This window comes from Strix aluco, chromosome 21 (assembly GCF_031877795.1).
Source record: "Strix aluco isolate bStrAlu1 chromosome 21, bStrAlu1.hap1, whole genome shotgun sequence".
Classification (NCBI taxonomy): Eukaryota; Metazoa; Chordata; class Aves; order Strigiformes; family Strigidae; genus Strix; species Strix aluco.
Window position 1 is genome coordinate 2,448,998 of NC_133951.1, and position 22,614 is coordinate 2,471,611.

Genomic DNA, 22,614 nt, shown 5'->3' on the forward strand with positions numbered 1-22,614 from the left:
TTTGACTCTTTAAAGCTCAGGTCCTTTTGGGAATGAGCCTCCATGTCCTCAAGAATTAATTTATTAGACCCCTCTCGGTTTGTTTCACGGGAATTACGTGATCTCCCCACCACCTCCACGGCCGCCTCTTGCTCTCCATCATGGACACCCCGACAATTCTGCACCCGTTAACTGTCATGAGCCCGGGGATGCAGCCGAGGGAGCTGCAGCCGGTGTCAGGACCAAGCAGCGGAGAGGATGGGTGCCCCAGGCAGGGCTCTGGGCCGCTTCCCCTCGGGACAGGCGCCCCAAGCCTCCATCCGGCCCCAACTCCCCCCTGAACGCCTTCCCCTGGTATCACCCCCCAAACCTGAAACGCACCCAGCGGTTCTGCCCCTCGGGACTGGTTATGGCGCTACAGGGGACGCTCGGCGGGCAGCTGCTCCGGCACTCGCTCTGCAGGACCAACGCTCCCCCGCACCCCCACGGGGCTGCCTCTCCACGCACAATCCCGCCGCCCGGGGCCGCGAAGCGCTTCTCGCCCCCGTTGCCCAACCCCGGGCTGCGGCCTGGGCGTGTGGGACCACTCGGGACCACCCCCCCCTCCCCGCGGAACAGCCCCCGGCCCGGCCCGGCCGCTCCCGCCTCCCCGGTGACCCCCAGCCCCCGCCCCCGCCGCGAAGCGCCGACCCGGAAGGCGTTTAGAGGTCATGGCGGGCAAGATGGCGGCGCCCAGGCGGTGAGGGGAGAGGGCGGCGGGAGCAGCGCTGCGGCCATGAGCGCCGCCCGCCGCTGCAGCCCGCCCCGGGCGCTGGCAGGTACCGCCGCCCGCGGGTCGGCCAGGCCTCGGCCGGGTCTGGGGGTGCGGGGGGGCCGCGCCCGGCGCTGGGCGAGGCCGGTGGGGCGGGCAGGGCCGGGGTGGGGGCAGCGGCTGGGGCCGGGCCGGCCCTGGGGCTGCTCTGTAAAGTGATATCGGGAGCCTGTGTCCCCTGTATGGACCCTTCTGTGTAGGTGTCGTGTCACAGGGGTGTCCTCTTGATGCGTTTGACTTTGGTGCTGCCCTGTGTCAGCTCCTTCCTGTCACCGCTGTTTGTGCCATTTTGCCAAGACAATTTTGTTGATAGCATCTAGAGATAGTGATGGAGCAGTAAACTAAGATTGTATCTCTGGGGAGCTGAGAGATTTGAAAGAAAACCCCAAAACCATTAGGGCAAGCCTGTGCTTTCAGTTCTTTCATCTGGCACCTGCAAACATGTTTCTCCCCACCCGAGCAGCCCTGGTTCCCCTTTGCTGGGGTGTCTTGTGTCACAGCTGACAACAGACCCTGTAGTCTGAAATGGAAGCAAACTCAGTGGCAGGGAAGGAGCTGGAATCTAATGTTCTCTTTTTTTTTTTTTTTTCTTTAAGTAGGATTATTTGTATGGCACCTGAAGAACACTGGAAGACGGCAGATACCATGCCGCTTTGTGCAGCTATGCCGTGTGGCCAATGACAGATTGATTACATTTCAGTACTTCAACTTTCTCAAACGAATGGTAAGTCAGGGACTGTATTTATCCTATGTTTCTCATTATTTAATTCCTTCTGTCTCATGTGATGAGTCAAAATGGAAGTTAGTTGATAAAAATAATGTTTTTCTTATCAGCCAAGCTCAGGCAATTCCAAGCATCTCCTTTAGTGCACCGCATCAGGGTTAAGCACTTGGCATCTAAAACATCTGAGGTTGGAGGAAACCTGCTGTAGGAAGGACAGTGCCTTGTGTTGCAGTGTGTCCTCTACTTGACAGTGGATTTCTATGCCTTTGAAGTGGGGTGCTCATTTCGTGTCAAGAAATGTGAAATGAAACGATTTCTAAAGTTATTACTTATAAAAAGGCTAATAAGAAAGTCAGATCTTGGCTGGCAGTCACACAAGTGGTAGATGGAACTCACGCATGGAGGTAGTGTGTTCTGACTGAAGAGTTAACCAGTAAATTTGAGTCAAAACTCCTGAGTTTGTTAACTTAATGGGTTACATTCTATAGTGTGTTGTTAGTTTTAGGTATTAAAAGAACTGTAATTATCATTCAAACCCTTGAGATTGTATCTTCTTTGAGCTGTTGTATCACGTATAGAAGGATGGTAGTAAAAGACATATGTTGCACTTCCCTGAGTTGTGTCCTGTTCATTGTAATTTGGAGCTATATCTATGAAATATGGATAAGACTAAGGCTTATAGCTAATGCCTGCTTTGACTGCAAGGAGTGTGTACATCTGTTGGTATTTTTTGAGCTTCAGTCCTGTACTAACACGTGAGGGGGGTCTCTTCCATGCTTCTGGGGATCACCAGTACTTCAGAAATTATTTTTTTTTTTGCTGTTGATTTGATCTGTATTTACATCACTCATTCAGAGTTTCATATCCCTCTTCCTCATTATAATTATTAATGTGTACTTTAAACCATGGTTAGTTGAAAGCTCAGTCTTACACCTGTCTCTTGTGGTTGAAATATATAGAATATTTTGGGAAAGAAAATAGAAAGATAGAAGCTAAATGCCCTTTTTCTTACTCTGTGTTTAATTCTGTAAGAGCTCTAAAAGAGAGGAAACAACTGTCTCCTAACTTTCTGTTCAATATATGTTCATTTGAACTCCTGTTGAATGTTTGATGTTGTCTAGTTGATTAGCATAAAGTTTGGCATAAATAGTAATGGCCTAATGTGGGAGGTGATTTTATATCATAGGAGGTAGATTGTATTTTCTGGCATTTTTCGTTTGTTGTTTTTTTTTAACATCTTCAAGATGAAGAAAGTTTAGTGCTTGTATTTGGAGACTGGAGTTGTTATGAGCGTGTGTCTACCTCTGTTTAAAGGTGAATTGATCAAATCATATTATCTGGTGGTTTTGAATATGAATAAAGTAGAGTTTGCTGTTGAAGCTACAGGGAAGGAAGTAGTTTTATCTAGAAGCATTCTTCAAGCTGAAGTAAGCATTATTGATGCAGTTGTGAGTTGGAAAGCTGCTGTCGTAGTATCTTATCCAACTTCAGAATATTTTTTGCATGTGAGAAGAGTGTTTGAAATTCAGGCTAACTTAGTGGTGTCATCATAGGAAGTAATTCTGCTAACAATAAGAATAGTATAGCAATAATATTGATGTTGTTAATAACCTGAGATGAGCAGAAATATCTTCTTAACTATTCATCTTAACATTTCTCATCCTATTTAGTATGTAACACAATGCAACAAAGACCTCAGCCAACGAGCCAAACCTAAGTCAGATTCAGTTGCATCTCCTTTTCGTGAGCTTCAGCAATTGGATCAAGAAAAAAAGGTTATACACAAGATCAGACCAATTTCACCTGTTCATCAACCTTTGTCTGAGACGTCAATCAGAAATGAGGTGAGAGAAATGAAGTCAGCGGCAGAAACTGAAGACTCAGTCACACCAGTAAGAGGAGAATCTAAAGAAGACAGACAGTGGAAAGAAATGAAGCTACAGCTGAATGATTTGCCAGGAATTTTGGCCCGCTTGTCCAAAATAAAGCTTACAGGTACTACTGGTCATTTTTTCACTTCTGTGCATCCTGCTTGATATCAGAATTCTTTAGCATGTTACTGGTACTGTGTAGGTTTTTGTGTGATAACTCCCTCTTTTACTGACACAAAGTACCTGGGTCAATTCCATCAAATGTGTTCAGGGAAAAATTGTTTTAAGGAAGCATTTAATGTTTTTCCCATAAATTTGTTTAAAAACAGTGAGGAGGAGCTTGCATCGTATCATTAGCTAGCTTTTGAGAATCGTAAGGGAGCGTTAGTACAAAAAATAAGGTGAAACTGGGTGAGGAAGTGAATTTTCAAGCATTGTATTAAGTATTTAAAACCATCTTGCTTAAGTTTACCAATTTCTGTCTTTCTTACTTACCTTTCACTTTAGTACTGCTTATTGCGAGATTAGTATTAAAAGTACCAACAAAAGATAACTCAAATAATTTCCTATCTTATAAAGAAAAACGTTTGAGTGTGACCAATTAAACTTTCTAATGTAAGGTATAATTTACTTTTCTAGTCAATGATAGCATTATATCTTCAAACCAGCAGTTTGTTAAGCAGTTGCCTCGTAACCTAACCATTTTCTCTTTTTCTAACAGTAATACTTAACAACTATAAATTACTTCTTTGCCAATAGGTAGTGCTATATATACTTTTATGTCTGAGGAAACTAATGGTCTGACCAGAACCTTACATCTTGTCTGTATCAGGGCCAAGAACAGAAATATAATTTCCTAAGTCCCTACTGTGGTGCTCTCTCCAGTGGGTGAAATAAATTCTTGATAATAAAACTGTTGTTCATTGCCATAACAATTTGTTATAATAAAAATCCTGAATTCGGTTTACTTTTTGAAACTTTTTGTCTTGCAATATATATGTTTTCATTGTTTGTTTCTCCATTTAAAAATTGTGCTGACCACATAGAGTGTACTATGGTCACCTGAATTTTTCTCTAATAAAGAGCCTTGTAGTTCTCAGTGTTGATGAGACATCTCATGTTTTGGACTTGGCAAAACTCATCTTGTCTCTATGTCCAAATGTTCTTCCTTGTTATTTTTAAAAAACCTCAAGGCGTTTATTTTGTGCTGGTAAAGAGTTGGGTTAGGAGACTTGAGGACTGAAAAGCATGTCTTCTCATACTTTACCATGTCACTTTTACATATTAGCCTTGGTAATTTCAAATTTAGGCATATAAACCTTTTACTAGCACATTCAGCAGTTATCAGTATTATTGTACTTCAGATTTGCAACAGCTTTGTGGCACATGCAACCTCAACTATTGCCTCTTCTTTCTTTCTGTGTAATACAGGTCTTGCCTTTTTCTCCCCCATGCTGTTCAGTTTTAGTAATATTTTGTTTCTGTTGGCTCACTGTTGGTCACTTATAAGTGCTATATGAACAATTAGCTCTTCTGGCATGTTTTCAATTAGGTGATTTTATTTGAGTGGCTCTTTTATGTGAACTTGAAAGCTGTGCTAATTATGGGAGTAGAATAAATTTTAAAAAATCTCGGTAGATCCAGAAATGAAAAGTTAAAATGCCATGATTAAGTGACCAGAGAGAGACAGAAAAAATGCACTTTTAAGCACTTGAAGTGTGTGTTCTTATGTTTGCTGATATATTTGCTCAGTGTTAGTATCACTTGTGAGTATTACTGATGGTCCTCAAAACATAAGTGTCAAGACTGCAGCAAGATGGAAGAGCGTCTTTTTCTGGAAAAAATAAATTTTTGTGATACTTTTTTTTTTTGTGTGGCCTCAGTGTGTCTGCAAAACTTTTCAACAGCTTCTACTAGGCTCTTTTTTTTAAATGCAAAAGGCAATATTGACAGGCAAGCAAGTACCACTCTGATTTTAAAAGAGGGTGTTACTTGAAACCTGTAGAAGGCAAAGGTTACAGAATTTTATTCCCTTCAGGACTGTTGTGTTGTATGAGTCTGTTTTTTGACATGTGCTGGTTTTGATCCAAGGTGAGTGTAGGAAATTTTGTACCTGTTGAGAAGGTATAGAGATATAGAAAAAACCTTAACCTCTCTTCTTATTGTGATACAAAAGTAGGGAAGATGATCTGGGGTGGGGAGATTTTATTGGAAGTAGAAAGTGTAAAAGACTACATTGGATGAAGAGGGGTTTGTAGGAGGGGAGTTCGGTTGTTGGCCTTTATTGGGCATAGGATAGTGTAGGAGACAAGCAGGAAAAATACTGGGTAGTGTGCAGAGCAAGGAAAGAGAATTAGCGTTTTTTTCCAACTTGTGTAATCATTTAGACAAATTATATATTCTGTAAAGAGTAGGGTGGTGTAGTTCTTTGATTTTTTTTTTTTTTAAAGAAAAATAAATTATCTGAGGTCAGTTTTTAAGTTACAAATGACACACAACTCAATTCCTTTCACCCATGAAGTTCTGATAGATCTCATATCCTGTGTGGGTTTTTTGGCAGATTCTTTATTTATACTTTTTAGAGTATAAAATAACAAAAAAACAAACTCTGCATTATGCTAAAATGGGACTTCCTTATGCCCTTTTCTTTTCCCGCTGCTGAAGTAAAGAGAATGTTTGTTTGTATTCTGAACTGTAATTCACCTTTGAAAGGAAATGAGTTTAGTTATTACCATACCCTCCTGCTTCATGTAAACTGCAGCTCTTGTGACTCTGCCATTAGAAGCTCTGCCTTACCAACAGGAAAGGATTTTTGTTTATATTCTTTTGCCATAGAAAACAATTAGGGAACTTTTAATTACTTGTCGCATAATCTACCTTTTTGTGTTTGGTTTTCATCCTTTCCCTTCTCTGTGGTGTTCTCTGTTGGCTGCTGTCTGAACATCTGTATCTTACCATCCCAGCACATGGAAAGCTAATGCATCTGTCTGGTTAAGTTTTCAGAATTATAAATGTCATTGTTTTCAACTTTATCCTAAAGTTCATGTGTAGATGGAAATAGGAGAGAGAGATGCAAAGGTATGGTAACAGAATCATAGAATCGTAGAACCATAGGAGGAAATTCTAATAGTTTCTAATGCAAACGCATTAAGAATTTCAGGTCATCTCATCTTCTTAAATTTAAATTCAAGTTTACATTTAAGTGATGTTTTCCCTGGTGATCCCAGATGAAAACTAAGATGAGTGGTATGCAAAAACACAGGAAAATTAAACTTCAGTTTTTAATTTGGAGGAAGTGTGATGATGAGATGATATGAAAAATGCTGGGTATTGTCATTAGATATTTCTCTGTGGTTTGGGATCATTTTGTCATTGTTGCTCTTGTAGTAAAGGATGTCTTGCACATTGGTCTTCTGGTGAGGACAACCAGCTCAATGTGTAGTACCTTATGTAGCACCTGTCTGAGAAGTAGATGTATCAACATGGGTCAGATGTAAACTTAATTTCTAAACTGCTGTAGAATTTTTAATCTAACTCGCAAGCTCATTGAGGAAGAGGGTGTGTCTTTAGCATGTCTCCATCTCTGCTGTGCCTGGAAGAGTTGAGTCCTGACTTCAGGCTACTGTTACACCGACCTCCTTCAGAAAGTCATACTAGCCCATGTGTTTCAACCATTTATCTACTTTCCTTTATCCTGTGTTTTAATATCCTACAGTTAACACTTTTATTTAGACTTTTGGTAGTATTTTCTTTAAATTACATTTTAATAGTCAACCCATTAAAGCATGAAGAACGTTGCTTTTCTGCTCTGATTACTGAAGACTTGTTTCAGATCTCACCAGAGCGGCTTCTGCACTTGGTATCTTCCTTTGGTGCAGTGTGTGCAGTATCCATGCAGAATCACTAGTACCTCAAAGGGACACTTCAGGAAGTCGTCTAATCTATCTTCCCTCAAGGCACGATCACCTTTAGGTATATCATTCCTGACTTGATGTTGCTTTTTCCATTCATAAAACCAACCAGGGAACCTGGGCAGTCTGCAGCAGTGAGTTACTGCCCTTACTGCTAAAAAGTGTCTCTGTGTCTAACAGAAACCCTACTTTGCTTCACTTTAAAAGAAATCTAGAAACCTTCTCCAAGTAAGCTTATGTTTTGCTGTGCTTCTCTCGTTGCAGATGTGAGATGTTGATTGGTTATATCTAGCTCTCGGGGAGTTCAACCCAGTATCCTATTAATGTTATGTAAGAAGAGTTGAGAGTAAATTACCTCTGGTTTTGTCACAGTCTCTGCCTTAGAGCTAAAACAGGCCAGCCTGAGGTGTTTACACATCTGTTAATATGGAGTAATTAGTCATTTTTAATAGAGTCATTCCAGATTTTACCATGGTCTGATCAGAATCAAACCTGTTGTGCTTATTCCCCAGCAAAGTGTAATGTGCACATTATGGACAGAATCACAAGACTGATATAATCAATTCTCTGAGGAGGCCCATAAATTTTTTCAATATTTGTTTTTAAGGTAAAGATTTACATATAATTTTGAGGCTGTCTGATCATTAGGAACTCCTTCCACAGCAAGGAGGATGTGGACATTCTCCAGTCAGGTGCCAGAATTCCTTTAAAGACAGATTTAGAAGCAGCTATGCTTTAGTTTTCAAATCTTTTTTTTTTAAATATGTGAATCTTTGCACAGAGAAGACATTTCATAAATTGGAATGGGAGGTTCTGGCTTGACGTAAGGGGAAAAAAAGTTTCACCATGAGGACAGTCAAACTTTGGAACAGGTTGCCCAGACATGATGTGAAATTTCCATCCTTGGAGATGACAAAGCCTGAAGGGATCAGGCCTGAATTCAGCATTGACCCTGCTGTGAGCAGGAGGCTGGACTTCATGATTGCCTGAGATCCCTTCCAATCCAAGTTACTCCGTGTTATGGCTAGACAATGTTAAAAACCTAGGAGTAAAGACTGCCAGCTAAACATTGTGCTTGGTTTCTACATCATGGACTTACTGACCTACATTTAAGATTTGCAGTGTGGACAGATATGATAATGAGCATTTTCAGTTTTGGAGACAACTAGAGGATTTTTTCATATGTCCCCTTTTAAGAAAATATTCGTGTCTTGTTTACTAGAAAACAGCTGGAATTTATTGGATGTATTGCTTAATGTGAATTTGTGCCTGTGCGTTAACGATCCTCTAGCACAAAAGTGTTGAATTGGAAATTAGAAGCCTGAGACATTTGCTACTGACTTAGTGTCATCATGAACATCCTGCTTCATCTCTGTGTTTCTTCTGTATTTGTAAAACGAAGATATCCAGCTTTACATAATGACTCTTGAGTGTTACCAAATCGCTATGTAATGGAGCAACAATGACTAAATAAGGTGCCTGTGTTGTGTTTGTAGGCTAAAATTCTGGTAACAGCTGCTCTCGTAAAAAAAAATAATTTGCTTTAGTAGAGTTCCAGTATGTTTCTACTTTATTCTGGAATAATAACATTTATTATGGCATTTATTCTTTAAATGATAGCTTTAATATAGCCAGAAACTTTGACAAAGATTTATCACTACATATTTTTTAGTTTATTACTGATCTACATTTATTCTCAGTTCTAAATATATTTCATACACCTGTCAAAGTAGTTCTCATTTTGTGATTAACAGTAACTATTATCCTATCAAAGAAACAAAGTTTAATAATGGCAGCTTTCTGGCAATTTGTTTTCCGTGCTACGAGAAAAAAGCTAATGAGAGAAATATAAACTATTATTACAGTTTATTTTTTGCAAAGCATTTTTAAAATTGTTTGATGGTTAAAAGAAATTATCTGCTCTGTTTGTAGTATTGCACTTGAATTTTATACACTATGATGCAAAGACTTTTTTCAAATTATTGTCCCAAATTTAAGTTTGCTTCAGGGTTTTGGCCTTCTTTAGTGTGCAGGTTATAATCTGCAACAAAACTTATATATGCCTGCGCCCAAAGAAATGTAAGTTTATAAAGGAAACATTGGTCCCTTGTGTAGCACTAACACTGATGCTTCATTTAGCTTTCCAGAAACCAAAGTGTGAAAACTCCAGACAGAAGATTCCATCAGCTTTTGGAAAGCTGGTTTCCTTCAAGGGTATACAAACGTTTGTGGTAAAACAGTGAAACTGTTTCTTAAAGTAGAAATGCATTTGCTTTTGTCCTTCCATACATACTGATACATCATCAGTACTCGAGGAGAAAGGAAATCTAAAGCTGAATTGGTTTGTTTTGGCTTTCTATGCTTCTATTTTGGCTTGGCTACTATTTAATTGGAGGTGAACAAAATCCGGCATAGTGATTCGCATGCTATAAATACAAATACAGGGTTCTATAAAGGCAGATCACGTTACAATGAAGCTGAAGAGGAATGTAAAGAATACATGAATGTGTTTTTATGATAGGAACATAATTCACTCTTTTGGTCACCAACCCATTAGCATTTTCTTTTTCATTTATATTGAAATGGGAGACAAATGTCCCCTGTTAATTTTTGTTAAAGCTAAAGATGTTTAAAAGACTGAAAATTAGGTGTAAGCTGAGATCGTAAGTTTAAATCCTGGCTTCTTTTGAAGAGCATATATAATGCCAACTCTCATCAACAAATCTTGAAAGGATCAATTCCATCTATTATGCAATAAGGTGAGGTTAATTTGGCCCCTAAAGCACTAAACTAACAGGGATTAAAAAACAAACAGAGTCAATGACCTCATTCCCTTGATGTGATCTCAATTAAATATACTTTTCCTCCATAAGGAAAGTAGAAGAGTAAATTATTGCTCCCACAGTAAAAGAAAATAAACTTCCCAATCCAAAGGGAACATTTTCTTATTTATCTTTAACGTGTTGCGTTTGAATTGCTGGGTGATGAGACAAGCAGGGAATGCCTTGAGTTCAGAGCACTGCCCAAACAACTAAAAATACCTGTTTCGGTGGGATAAGTGAGAGGATGTACTACAACCTTTTTTAATGAGATCCTGATAAGTCACACTGAAATGACTGGCTGAAATTAATCTGGAGAAATCAATGGGGACTTTAATTAGTGCTGTAGCTGTACAGTATTAGAATTTCTTTAAGGTCAGTGTAATGGTAATGTTACACTGACTGTTTGCCAATCTGCTTCACCTTTCTTCCTCAGTAAATGGGTTGGTGTTTTCCCATAATAAATTGATGTAAAGTGCTCTCTAAGGTAAGTTTTAATTAAATTCTTGTCTAGAAGTGAACGTGTGATTTATTATGCAAAAAAATGAATGTAATCACTCTTAGAAATGCGAATGCCACTGTTCCGCTGTCATCTTTTCAGTGTATTTTTAACTCAGTTGTAAACCAATGCATTTCATCTTTTCTTGTGCATTCCACTAAGAAATATCCAAGAGTCCTGAAACCAAGATGCTGTTGTATTTATGTAATAAGTGGGGTCCAGTCTTTCTGACGTGATCAGTACCTGCATGTCTGTTAGCCTGTCCAGTGAGGTTACAGAATCTGTGGTTATTTCACAGCTTCTCAGAGATAAGGCTCCATTGTAGATTCATTGTATTTTCGTAGCTGAAGGGGCCGCAGCGAGAGCCCCGTGTTGTCCTGGGGAATCCAAGCCAGGGGACTTACCTTGGCATTGGGCAGAGACCCTGATACAGCGCACTCACAGCCATCTGCACAACATCCTGTGAATCCATAACAAGGCTAAATAATCAGTGTTTATAATAATATCATATATATTATTATGATATATTCAGCTGCTAATGGATTTTAATGCTTAGAGCAAAGTTTTGATGAGCAGCAGATTTTCTTCACTGTCTTTTTAGGATTAAATCCTAAGGTTCCTATGCAGTTCTTAAAATGAGCACTTTGCATGTGCGTCCATGCTGGCAGGTCTTTGCCATGACTTTTAGTTTGTCATCCTAAGTAATGCTGCTTAGTCGATAATCCAGGTATTTTCAGTCAGCAAAGGTTATTTATTTGTCATTTAACTTGAGATAAACAGGAGATTTTGTAGGAATCAGGAAGATAAGAACATTTTGATGCTTTGATTTGAGCTAGCTGAGGTGTGGAACACTCAATTATATGCAGAATATAATTTAAATACTTTCTGTTTAATAACTATTAATTTCACATTGTAAGGTTCAAAGTCATGAGTAAGATATCCAGGAAGTGTGCTGACTTTTATAGTATAAGAAATTTTTCATGTCATACTATTTCTTGCCAAAAGTGAGGTTTGTAAGACCTATTATTTGGGTAATTACAATATTAGGATTGAGACTTATTTTAAGGATGTGATTTGCAGTACTGTACTAAAATTATAATTTTGGATGGCTGAACTGAAATGGATTTTTAAGCCACCTAAATTTTGAGGCCTTTTAAGAGTTGCTGGGTCCATGTGATGGTGTGATTGTACCTTCTGTCTGAAGTGGGCATTTCAAATGGGAACAGTGTGAAGTTACTGGCTTCACCAGCTGTGGCCTACATGCCCTGAGTCTCTTTTTGACTCTCTGCACTGCTTAAGTTTCTGCTATAATTTGATATAATGTTTATGTCTCCGTTCGGGACTTTTCTTACTGTTTTTCTTCCATGTCAGACTTTGCAATGGCATGTGAGTTACTGCAACAAACGCATCTCCTGTACATGTTGCGTGAGGCAGTTTGATCCTTTAGCAAATTCATAAAATAGGGAATACACAGGCATAAGTCTTATTCTCACCTCTTCTACTAATGTGCTGATGCTTCTGGGTTTCTCATGTCATCCCTGACAGTTCTCCTCATCCTTGACTTCTTTATGTAGAGTAGTAGTATTAATTGTACATAGATCCTGGAGCTACTTTGATCCATAAAAGTACCAAAAAATTAATCTGCATAAGGGTGCTTACAGAGTTTAAAAACCTTAACTCTAGTGGTGTGTACAAAGGGGGCGGTTTCTTGTTGATGCTTTGAACTGTGCTCTCGCTTGTGTTGCAGCTCTGGTTGTAAGCACTGCGTCTGCTGGCTTTGCCATGGCCCCAGTCCCTTTTGACCTGACCTGTTTCCTGATCGCCTCCCTCGGAACTGGACTAGCGTCCTGTGCTGCCAACTCCATCAATCAGGTCAGTCCATCACTTCATCTGTACCGCAAACTGGTGTCATCCTGGCTTCTGAAATGCTGCCAAGGAGCATAAATGGATGGCTGGGAATGCTGCGCCTTCAGCTGCTGTGTGAGCTCTGAGCCGCTAAGTCTGACACCGCAAAAGGAATATATGTCTGAGAATTAAAGTATAGTTGCTAGGCAGAGCGTGGAGTTGATGAGGTTTTAAGCCTCCCAATAATAATGTTTGTCTTGATAATACCAAGCCTGGGTCACTGGAAATGGCATAGGAAGAACTGTGTAATTAGAGTGTAAGAATAGCCATCGGGGCTCCAGCCTTATGGGCCTGGTTCTTCGGTTGTGTTAGTGTATGTCCGTGTCAGATTTGTCTAAAGAATGGTGCAGAGCACCTTTCTAAACGTCTGTAGTGGGAGTTCAGTGGGGTTTGTGTGCTTCTGTTCAGAGTAGTATCACGGTATCTCCTGCGCATCTACAAAAGGTACTGAAAATCTCCACTGTGTGGTAGCTGTTTCATGCTGGAGATGTTCCAGGTGCCTGAACTTGAGCTTCCTTGCATGTGTGAACACGCCTGCGGAGCTTGATGCTGGTCTCTCAGCTCTCCTGCAATCCAGCTGAGAAGCAAGGTTGCTGTTAGGCTCTTCCTAAGTCCCAAAGGAGAGCCTAACTAGTGAACGGGTAACAACACTTGTGGTGTTGAACAGAATTACAAAGCATAGTAGCCACAGTTGCTTTCAATTGTAATATGGCCTGGCAAAAGAAGTGGCAGTAGCGGTGCCACCTTTGATAGCGCTTTATGGTTTCAGCAATCACTTGGGAAATGGGGGAGGCTGAGTCCTGGCACCCCGCTAATGGAACAGGACATGGAGGTTTCCTGTGATCTACATCCTGGAGCCACCTTGCTTGAGTTGAGCTCTTTGATGTTTACACCTTGTAACACCTCAGCTGTAGGCACCCAGTGTGCTTTTTGAGATTGCACCCATAAACACGCACCTCGCTCGGACTGAAGTAAGTACAAGTTTTACTGTTTGTTTTCACTGAGCTTAAAATTAGGGTACACAGCTAACTTCATGTCTGTTTCCCCTGCAAAATAGGAAGGATGCTGCATGATTTTTAGTTGCTTGGAAATATTTAGGTAGCCTACCTAACTTAGGTAGCCTTGAAAAATAATTTTAAGTCACACTATTTTCTGAACTATACATTTGGTTATCACGTGCATATTTTTCACATGAAGTCTGGGTAGAAAAGCTGTCATAACTAAGGTGAAGCTTTCTTGGTTTTGATATGGTTTTGGAGGTAATGCTTTTTTCTTCCTTTTTTTGCCTTTACTACAGTTTTTTTAATATTAATAATTCATTTTGTGACTTACCAATCCTTTGAAATATTTTCTGTCATGTTTACTTTCACCTTTGTGGATACTACTGGACTAAGAGGAGAATTAATTATTGCTTGTTTAGAGACACCTGTGCAACTTGACTTTCTTGAGATTTTGATAGATCTTCCTAGAGATGATATTCACACACAAGTAACTGGTATTCTTTGTCTTCAGCTTCCACATACTGCTCAGTGTTGTATTTTGCCTCAAAAGTAGCCACGTTTTAAAACCTTGCTTTTTAAAATCTTGAGATACTTAGGAGTACCAGGAATCCTGGGCCATAATTTGGAATTTGACACTGTTCAGGCTTGCTGGGATGGGAAAGCAAAGTTAGGAGTGCAGTAACTGTTTGCTTGGGCTCGTAATTCATTACTCACTGCTATCTCACCATAGGAGCAGCTGTTAATATGCCCTTAAATAGAGAAGGTTACTGCAGCCTCACAATGTGTAAAACTGTCTTTCACACTTTTAGCTGAATGCTTTAAGTTTGCACACTCACTCGTGTTCAGCCACTTGCCTATGCAGACAGACCTTCAAGGCAGCTACTTTTATTAAGGAAAATAGAGAAGCAGAGTTGGTAACAAAGCAAAATAGAAGAGCTGAGGTCTATGACCTTGTTTATCAATGGATCCTTTCAACTGGTGAGTGTCCGTTTCTCAGTGTTGCTGGTGGTGCTGTGTCTGAATTGGCTGGGAATTTAATTTTCGATAAATACTTTAAGCTTGGGTATCTGTCTTGACCTTTGTGAAGGAGCACATTTGACTTGGAACTTCCTTTATTGCTACTTTGCTCTGTCCATTGCTCCCCATACACATCCTCTTCTCTGGCAGCTCATGACTCATGCTTCCCTTGTTGCTCCTTGCTATCCCTTAAGGACCTTTTTATATGATAACCGTCTTTCCGTTTCCCATATTGCTATAAATCTGTACATCTTTAAGGGCAACTCGTCTTTCCCACTCCTCATTTCCCTGATAAATCTGTGTTCACGATTTACAGTCCTCAAATATGTCGTGGGAAGGTAAAGTGTCGATTGTGTAAGATTCTTCCCCATGATTTAGGACAGGATGTGAGGAGCCTGGTCCTGTAAAAATGTAGCAGAGATTCCATAATATTCATGGAACTGTTGGTACAAACTTTTAACTGTTCAGATTCTGTGGTTTGATTTGGTTTTTTTTTTTTTCCTTCTCTTAACCACTTCATTTTAGCAATCTGGTAGAAGCTGAGGCCAGTTTACCCCCATTGAATTAAGTTGAATTAACTATTTAAGTTGAATTAACTACTGGGGAGGGAGCCAGGACTATGCTAAGTAATGCACAGAGACCAAGAAGTCATGTTTTGTTTCTTTATGAGGTTGGTCTAAAGTAATCTTTTAATTATCACTTCCTCTCTTGATTTCAGATGGCTGTATGTCACAATTTAAACATTTTTTTTTTTTCCTAACCACAAGAGTTGGAAAGTCACAGAAATGGGCCAGAGTGGAGGCTCTTGCCCTACTTCCACTGTGTTTAACAAGAAAGCAATAATAAAAGAAGATGAGTTGGCAACCCTGTATTTTTCCATTGTTCATAGAAGTACAATCTGGATATTTATCAAAGGCATGTATTTACAAACAAGTTTCACAACCTGTAAATGCTAAATACTAGCTGTACTTTCCAATGCAACTAGAAATAATGTATTTTTATGACAATTCTTTGAAATCGGATAACTTTTTTTTTTTTTTTTTTTAAAAATGACAGTGAAAAGGGTCTGTTTGAAAATAACCTGGAAAATACAGACAAAAAATACTTGAGCATAGGCTTGCATTAGGGGGAAACATGGTACCTGTTCTACAGCAAGGTTATTCTAGAAACATTTGTGTAGAAAATGTCAAGAAAAGTATCTTGGAATAATTTATGTTGCACAGTAGTTTGAGAGAAACAGAATCTTTCAGGCTGGTGGAAAATGTTATGAATTCTGGGGTTCTGGATAAATATTGGAGGGTCCTTGGGCTTCCTGTAGAGTGTGTTGGGTCTGTGGGCTATAAGGGAGTAAACTCCTGCTGGAAGGTGCCAAAGAAAAGATAGTGTTTTATTTCTCTTGTCCTCTACCAGCAGTTCTGCCTCTGCCTCACCCCTTCCTATCACAATACTTCAGAGCTGTACTTCGCACCTAATCTAGCATTTTAGTGGCACACTAAGCCAGCGGTCCTGGGTCTCTTCCACATCACGCAACACTGTGTTATATCCTTCAGCCCTTCAGTATTGTACTACAACATGTCACCACTTTTCAGTACCACCTGCTAAAACTGCTTTCCTCTTTTTTTCCTCTTTTTTTCTAATGGCACTCTTCTTTTTTACATCATTGAAGTAACTTCAAATTATTTTGGACAGGTGTTCTTTATCGGTGTTCTCTCTCTTCAAAATAATCACTATTTTACAGAGGGTTTTAATTTAAAAAAAAAATCACTTAATGCATTTACCAAGGAATAGACTGAGACACATTTTTACTGTAACATTACTAAGCTAGACAAAACCACCAGAAAAATGTCATAATGAGAGATCAGTCATTAATTGCAGTTACTGTAAGGAAATGGAAATATGTTCTGGGGTTCATCTTGTAAACAGTGCATGTTAATCTTGGATAAAACGAAGAATTATTCCTAGCATATAACTTTTTTATACTGTCCACTTCCCTGACTCTCTCAGTGTTGTATTTTGGTATGGATACACAGAAAAATAATTTACCTTGGTGTTGTTCTTTACAAGTGACAAAAAAGAATAATCAAAATATTGTTGTTCTGATTGGTGAAGACTCAATTTTGTAACTTATTTTTTCCTATACTCATGCTGTCATAGAAACTGAGTGGGAGAAAATGATATTAAGTCAGTTGATAATCTTTTGCTTTTTTGTAGCTCTGGTTTTTGATGATTTTTGAAAGCTGACTCAAGTTTCAAGGAGTAGAGTCTTACATTTATATTATGGAGAAAACATGTCATTTTTGAGACTTCTAAGATACTAGCCTCTGATTTATGGAGAAGGAGATAAAACATGAAGAGATGTTTACAACACAATACACGGCATTAAAATGTTAAAGGAATCACATGCACATTTTATATGTCAAGTACATTCTTCTGTAACTGCAGCACGGTTAAGAAGTGGGAGAGAGCTATAAAGATGAAAGCAGGATGTTTAAAATGGTTTGAATTTAGTAACCGAGAGATAAAATGATGTGGTTGAATTTGACTGATGGTACCTTGAAAAGGAAGCAGACTGGACTGAATAGTTTAGCTGAAGTTAGAGAGCTGAAAACAAGAAATATAGTAAATATGTTAACCAGAATGAAGGAATAAATGTAAGAGCAGATATCATCCCTGTCCCTTCAGGGTCTGATCTGATGGCTGCGTTTTGCACTTAATGTCATTCTCTCTTGACAGCCATGATCCTTTAGAAGTATAGCTGTAATGGGGGGAAGAGTGGGTTGGTGTTAAAATAATGGAGTGAAATTCAGGATCTGAGTTCAGTTGCCAGCCCGTGGACCCTGTGTGTGATCTTCTGTATTAAGACAAACTGTGATCGTCATTTGGATGCTGCAGGGACAGGCACCAAGCTAAATAAAGTCAAAATAGAGCAGCCTCTCCTCCAGTTTTTAATCCACTTACTATCTCTATGCAGCCAGAAGGATAGCTGTAGTCTTCACCTTTTATGGTATTTTGCTGTTCTGAAATTACTTGATTGCCCAGTACTCACAAAACAACTTTAAAAAAATGCTGAAAAGTAATACGCCTACTTAGATAAGCAAACATTAACCCATCTTCCACAGAAGGGTCAACTGGAGCTTACAAACACAGCAACATTTTGAAATCTTCATCGTGCCTCCGTTGCCTGTAGGTGAAGCTGTGGTTTGCAGTACTGATGGTCTGAACTCAACTTCTTTTACAGTTGTTTTTTGCAAATATGGGTTAATCAGCAGTGCTTGGACTCCAAGGAATAAAACAGGCAAATTGATCCAATGTGGATAAACAATTCATACCATAATGGCCAAGCAGCAATGTCATCAGTTGTAATCATGCTAATGTGCTTCTATTCCAGTGCTCAGTCATAACGAACTGATGTTTGTTGTGTATTTGTAGTTTTCTAAACTATCTGATGTTTAAGGTCATGTAACAGATGAAAAGAGTAGGAAAAACTTAAGTTTGAGGGTGTTTTGAATTTTGAAGTAAATGTTATGAAAGAATGTGTTGCACTGATTGTCAGAAGTCCAACACCTTGTTCTTCCTTAAAGATATATTGGCTGTAACTGTTTTAGCTTGCTGGGCCAGTAAAAATTGTAATTCATTTTTCAAGGAGGGAAAAAACCCATGAGGAATTAGTTATTGTGAACACCTGCATCATTGGGAGGAGGAGGGTGGTAGGGAGATGTGCTGCCAGCTTCCATGGCAGAGCAGAGTCTTCTCCTTATCAACTCCACATTTAATTTCAAGGTTGTCAAGCAGTAACAATGATGATTTTATGTGTTTGAGATGCAGCATAGGAAGTATTAACTCAACGCTTCTTTCCCTTGTTGCTCCCTGCCCCATCAAACAGCTTTTGTGAGTGAGAAGGAACCTGAGAGGTTTGTATGTGGTTGGGTCCCACCTATCTTGTGAGCACGGAGGTTTTTTACGTATATCTTCTTTTGTTTCTGCAAGTTTTATAAATACTCTTGTTTTTGCTTGATCAGAGGCCCTGCAATACTACTTGTTTCTCCATTTCCCCATTTGAGAGATGTTTAATACAGAGATTTTGATCATAGAAGTAAAAATGGTTCACGTTGGACTATGAGACCCCAAATAAACTGTTTGCTTTCTGTGGCTGTGAAAAATACTGTAAAGCGATGGGACATTAGTAGCTGTGTTCCTTTCTGAGAGTACAGCTATGGTTTCTCAGCAAATCCATAGAGAAATCTGTTATAAGGATTGAAGCAATAGGAAAAAAAAAAAATAAGGGTTAAACTAATATGCAGAAAGGGGTGTTTAGTGAGAGATGCTTGGATTCGTGAAGAAGTAGAAAAGAAAAGCAGCAGGAGTCTGGTAGTCCCTCAGACCCCTTTCTCTTTATTTCAGTCAAGAAATTAAACACGAAAGAACAGCAATAGTTCTTTTATATTCCCTCAAATCAAGTGTGTTTTTTGGTGTTATCTCATCATGCCTAAACTTCTCCTACCAAATACATGATTTATTGAATGTCTGAAAGCATGTGGTTGGAACTTTTTATTCTGATGCTAACATTATTAATATACTCTCATTCAGGCCCAAGTCGGAGGCGATGACCTCTGTCAGATCATCCAGCCCACCTCCACTTGATGCAAGAGGTTTTTCCCAAGTAATCTCACAGTCCTGCTTGTCCACTTTTTGATAGCTCTGAAAATTTATTTTTTTCCTTCTTCCTCTAGCAGATTACTACACTGCCATGTTTGAATGAGAGAACTTGTTTTAAATGCCAACAAGGTTTGTTCCATACAGTGTATTTGAAAAATCAGATAGTTGAATGATTAGCTTAAAGTGATTTAGAAAGAGCCTAAAATGACTTTCGAAGGTTTTGGGTTTCCAAATCAAAATATTTCATGCCTCGCTAATAGCACCTTTCCCTTCCTGCGTGCATCCTGAATGAGCCCGCTGGCAGGCACTTACCCTTTTTCGGCTGGAAATGGAGAGGGAGTCAATCAGCCCGCACTCCTGGTTGTTCATTTGAGATTAACACCTGATGCATCTCTGTCTCTCTCTGAAGTCCCCTTTGTTTTGACTGAGCAGATTGCCTGCAGCAGGCGGCCTTGCCTTTCATCTGCCCCCCCCGGCGATCAAAAGATTGTCAGGAGTGGTTATTAAAACCTGGTGTTTAACTCTGGAGTACAGGACTGTCAGTGTTGGAGGCAGCCTGTGATGTAATTTACAGTATATAATAAATATAAGAGAAGTGCAACACTGGAAGTCTATCTTGTGCTCTAAAGTGTGCTGATATATGCTGCTTTGATATTTTAACTGCTAGGCAACCTTCATTAGTGGTCACTGAGGATCATAACTTACGGCTCTGTCAGATGATTCATAATTGCAACAGTTAGATCAAGTTAGTGTGTAGGAATCCTTGATATCGAGTAGGAATGGCTCAGCTTGTGAAGATGTATTTCATGAGCAGTGAAAATGATGAGCACTAATGAGAACCAACCTCTGAAGGACCGATAAATTTTGAATGCAGAGATTATCTTTGCAAAGCATAAATTATTTGACCTACAACTGAAACTTGATAAAGGATCTTGGAAAAATATTATAAATTAATGCATACCGTTGTTGGAAGAAATTCTCTTTCCTCGTGTATATTGTGTGAGTATGGTATGTGAAGAGTCTTCGAAAGAAAGTAATGGTTTCCCATAGCCCTGGAGGGAGGGGCACTTAGACCCCAGTCACCAAAGTGTGATGTTCAACAAAGACAATGAAAATAAATAAAACAGCATCCTTTTTTAGTACTTTGCCCCCCTCTGTGCCATTCATTATTGGCATAGAGCTTCAGATTTTAGAGGAGTTTAAATCAAAATGTTTTGATTTGATTCTTTCTCTTATGTTACATTTTGTATATATTAAAATCCAACAAAAAAATAAAGAGCAAATAAGAAGTTACATGTAATCTTGTGCCCCTTCTTTATGGATCGTCATGCTTCCTGATTTGATACAGAAACTTTTTCTGTAGATGCACAGAATAAGCACATCCCATTGTTTGTTACTTAGTGAACAGGGCAATCAGTGTAAGTATTGGCTGCACACTTTCTCTCTCTGGTTGCATTTGTTGATGAGCAGCTTATGTCCTAAACGAACACCAGAAAGTGGATAGTAAAAGGGATTTTATGGAGAAAATGTGGCTGCAGGGACTGCAGCAGCCTCCTCACTGGCAGAACAGCACAAGGGAAGCAGCCCTGCAGTCCTGTGTTTTCTTTCTCCCCAGCTGAAAGTGCCCTTTCAGCCGCATAGGCTTTGGTGGTAGATATGGTCTGAGAGCAAATACGGAGAAAATTCCTGTTGTTATTCTGAAATATAAGTTTGACGGACAGGAACTTTCAGGTGGTAACTGCAGAAACTGCTTAACTTCTGTGTGTACATGAATCCTCCAAGATGATGCATTTTGATGCTACAGGAAGTGTTGTCTCATTAGCACCACACTAAAAGGTTCTCTGGAGATACTGGGGGCAAGTGAGGTAGGGGAAAAAGGAAGAGATAATTTACCAAATGATTAATTGTCAGGAATACTTCAGTGGTGTGGGGTTCCCTTTAGATCCAATGCCAGATTTCCCCTGGAAACCCTGATCACAGGCAGAACAAAGGAATTTCAAAGGACTGAAATGATGGAATGTGGAGCGAGCACTAGACAAAAGGGAAAACCTAGTACTTAATAAGATTTATCTGGCCTTTTGATCCATAGGGGTATTGCCTTTCTAAGCTTAGAAAAGGAAAAGTGAAAATAACTAGTTGGTATTTTTTTGTTAGTCTTTAAATACATGTATTTAATGTTTTCCAAATAACTGAGAATTTCTTAAGCAATGCAAGTATTAAATTCTAATGTTATTAGATAATTAGTGAAATGTTGTTTTCTTTTTGTAATTTAAATGGTGTTATATTCCTTCTGTTTATTGCTTTGAGTTAGACTCCTGACAGTTTCAAAAGCGGCAATCCAGTACCTCATGTACTGTGCTGTACAAAAAATAATGAGTATACGGTGAAGAATGACTCACAAGGGTTAAGGAAAATTATTTCCTGGTTCCCTGAAACAGCCTACCAATACCATTCCTTTAGGGAATAGCTCATTGAAACACAAACCCAGGGCATTCTAACAATCCCTTTCCTTTTGAATTAGTTTAGGGTTTTCTCTTTCCATTGTTAAAAAATACTACGTATGTGCCATGAGTTCAGATTCTACTTTGACTTCATAATGTCGGATAGGATTTATGTGCAGTAAAATGGAGTAAAAGTCCTCTTTACTTGATTTTGCATGACTATTTTTGCTGTTAATACAGACTTTTGTCTTTCTTCCACGCTTGAGTTAACAACTGTGGCCATGAAGAGTGGACCTAGCTAGCAGAGAGCTGATCATGCTTTGCAGCTAGCGTTGGCAAAGCAAGCAGGGCTGGAGCAAGCACTCATGATGTTCTTGTTTGTGTGGGCTGCAAGATGTTAATTTACCTTATGTGGCTTTTGACTTACTTTTTCCAAAGCTGCAAGATTTTACAGTAAAGCCTAGTGCAAAATTGGTTCTGCTGACCTGCTCTGCCGGAGCTCAGTAGTGGATGTCCCAAGGGAATCATCTATTTCTCTGTTGAGGCTAAGTAGAGAGAAGGAAGAAGAGAGACCTCTAGGTTATGAGGAAAGGGATGAGGAGGCTCTTGGCACACCTTTTCCTAGGAAAGAGTGAAGTAGCAAGTGCTATGGATGCTCCCCACTGAAAGTGGAAAGGATCCTTCCTGTCCTGCTACAACTGCTGTGACTGTGAGGGTGAAGATACGCAGTGTTTTATTAACAGTGAAATTCTTGTTTTCTAGCGGCTTTTCATGTGGGGAAGCTCAGAGTAACTGTATTTCAGGTTTCTATATCAGTCTGATGTAAGCAGATGCATATATAATGCATGTTTGGATGAATGTCTCTGTAGCCCATGCAATAACTAATACTAGAAAGTCTGATGACAGTGTCATATGAAGTGCTTAATTATTTCAACTCTTCTTTCCTTGGCCATATTGATCCTTTTTTATTATCTTTATAT

General features: G+C 39.4%; 1 protein-coding gene across 2 annotated transcripts in view; it reads left to right on the forward strand.

The window, feature by feature from the left end:
* The first annotated feature begins 682 nt into the window (after positions 1-682).
* The window catches only part of COX10 (cytochrome c oxidase assembly factor heme A:farnesyltransferase COX10), a 105,563-nt gene continuing 83,631 nt past the window's right edge, over positions 683-22,614 (forward strand). Inside the window, exons 1-4 of one of the 2 annotated variants that reach the window (XM_074846825.1) lie at positions 683-797; positions 1,390-1,514; positions 3,185-3,509; positions 12,362-12,486. In XM_074846825.1, coding sequence (XP_074702926.1) covers positions 755-797; positions 1,390-1,514; positions 3,185-3,509; positions 12,362-12,486 — 618 coding nt within the window. In that variant the 5' untranslated portion in view covers positions 683-754. Of the gene's footprint in view, positions 798-1,386; positions 1,515-3,184; positions 3,510-12,361; positions 12,487-22,614 lie in introns of both variants that reach the window. The other variant, XM_074846824.1, reaches the window with a different exon arrangement.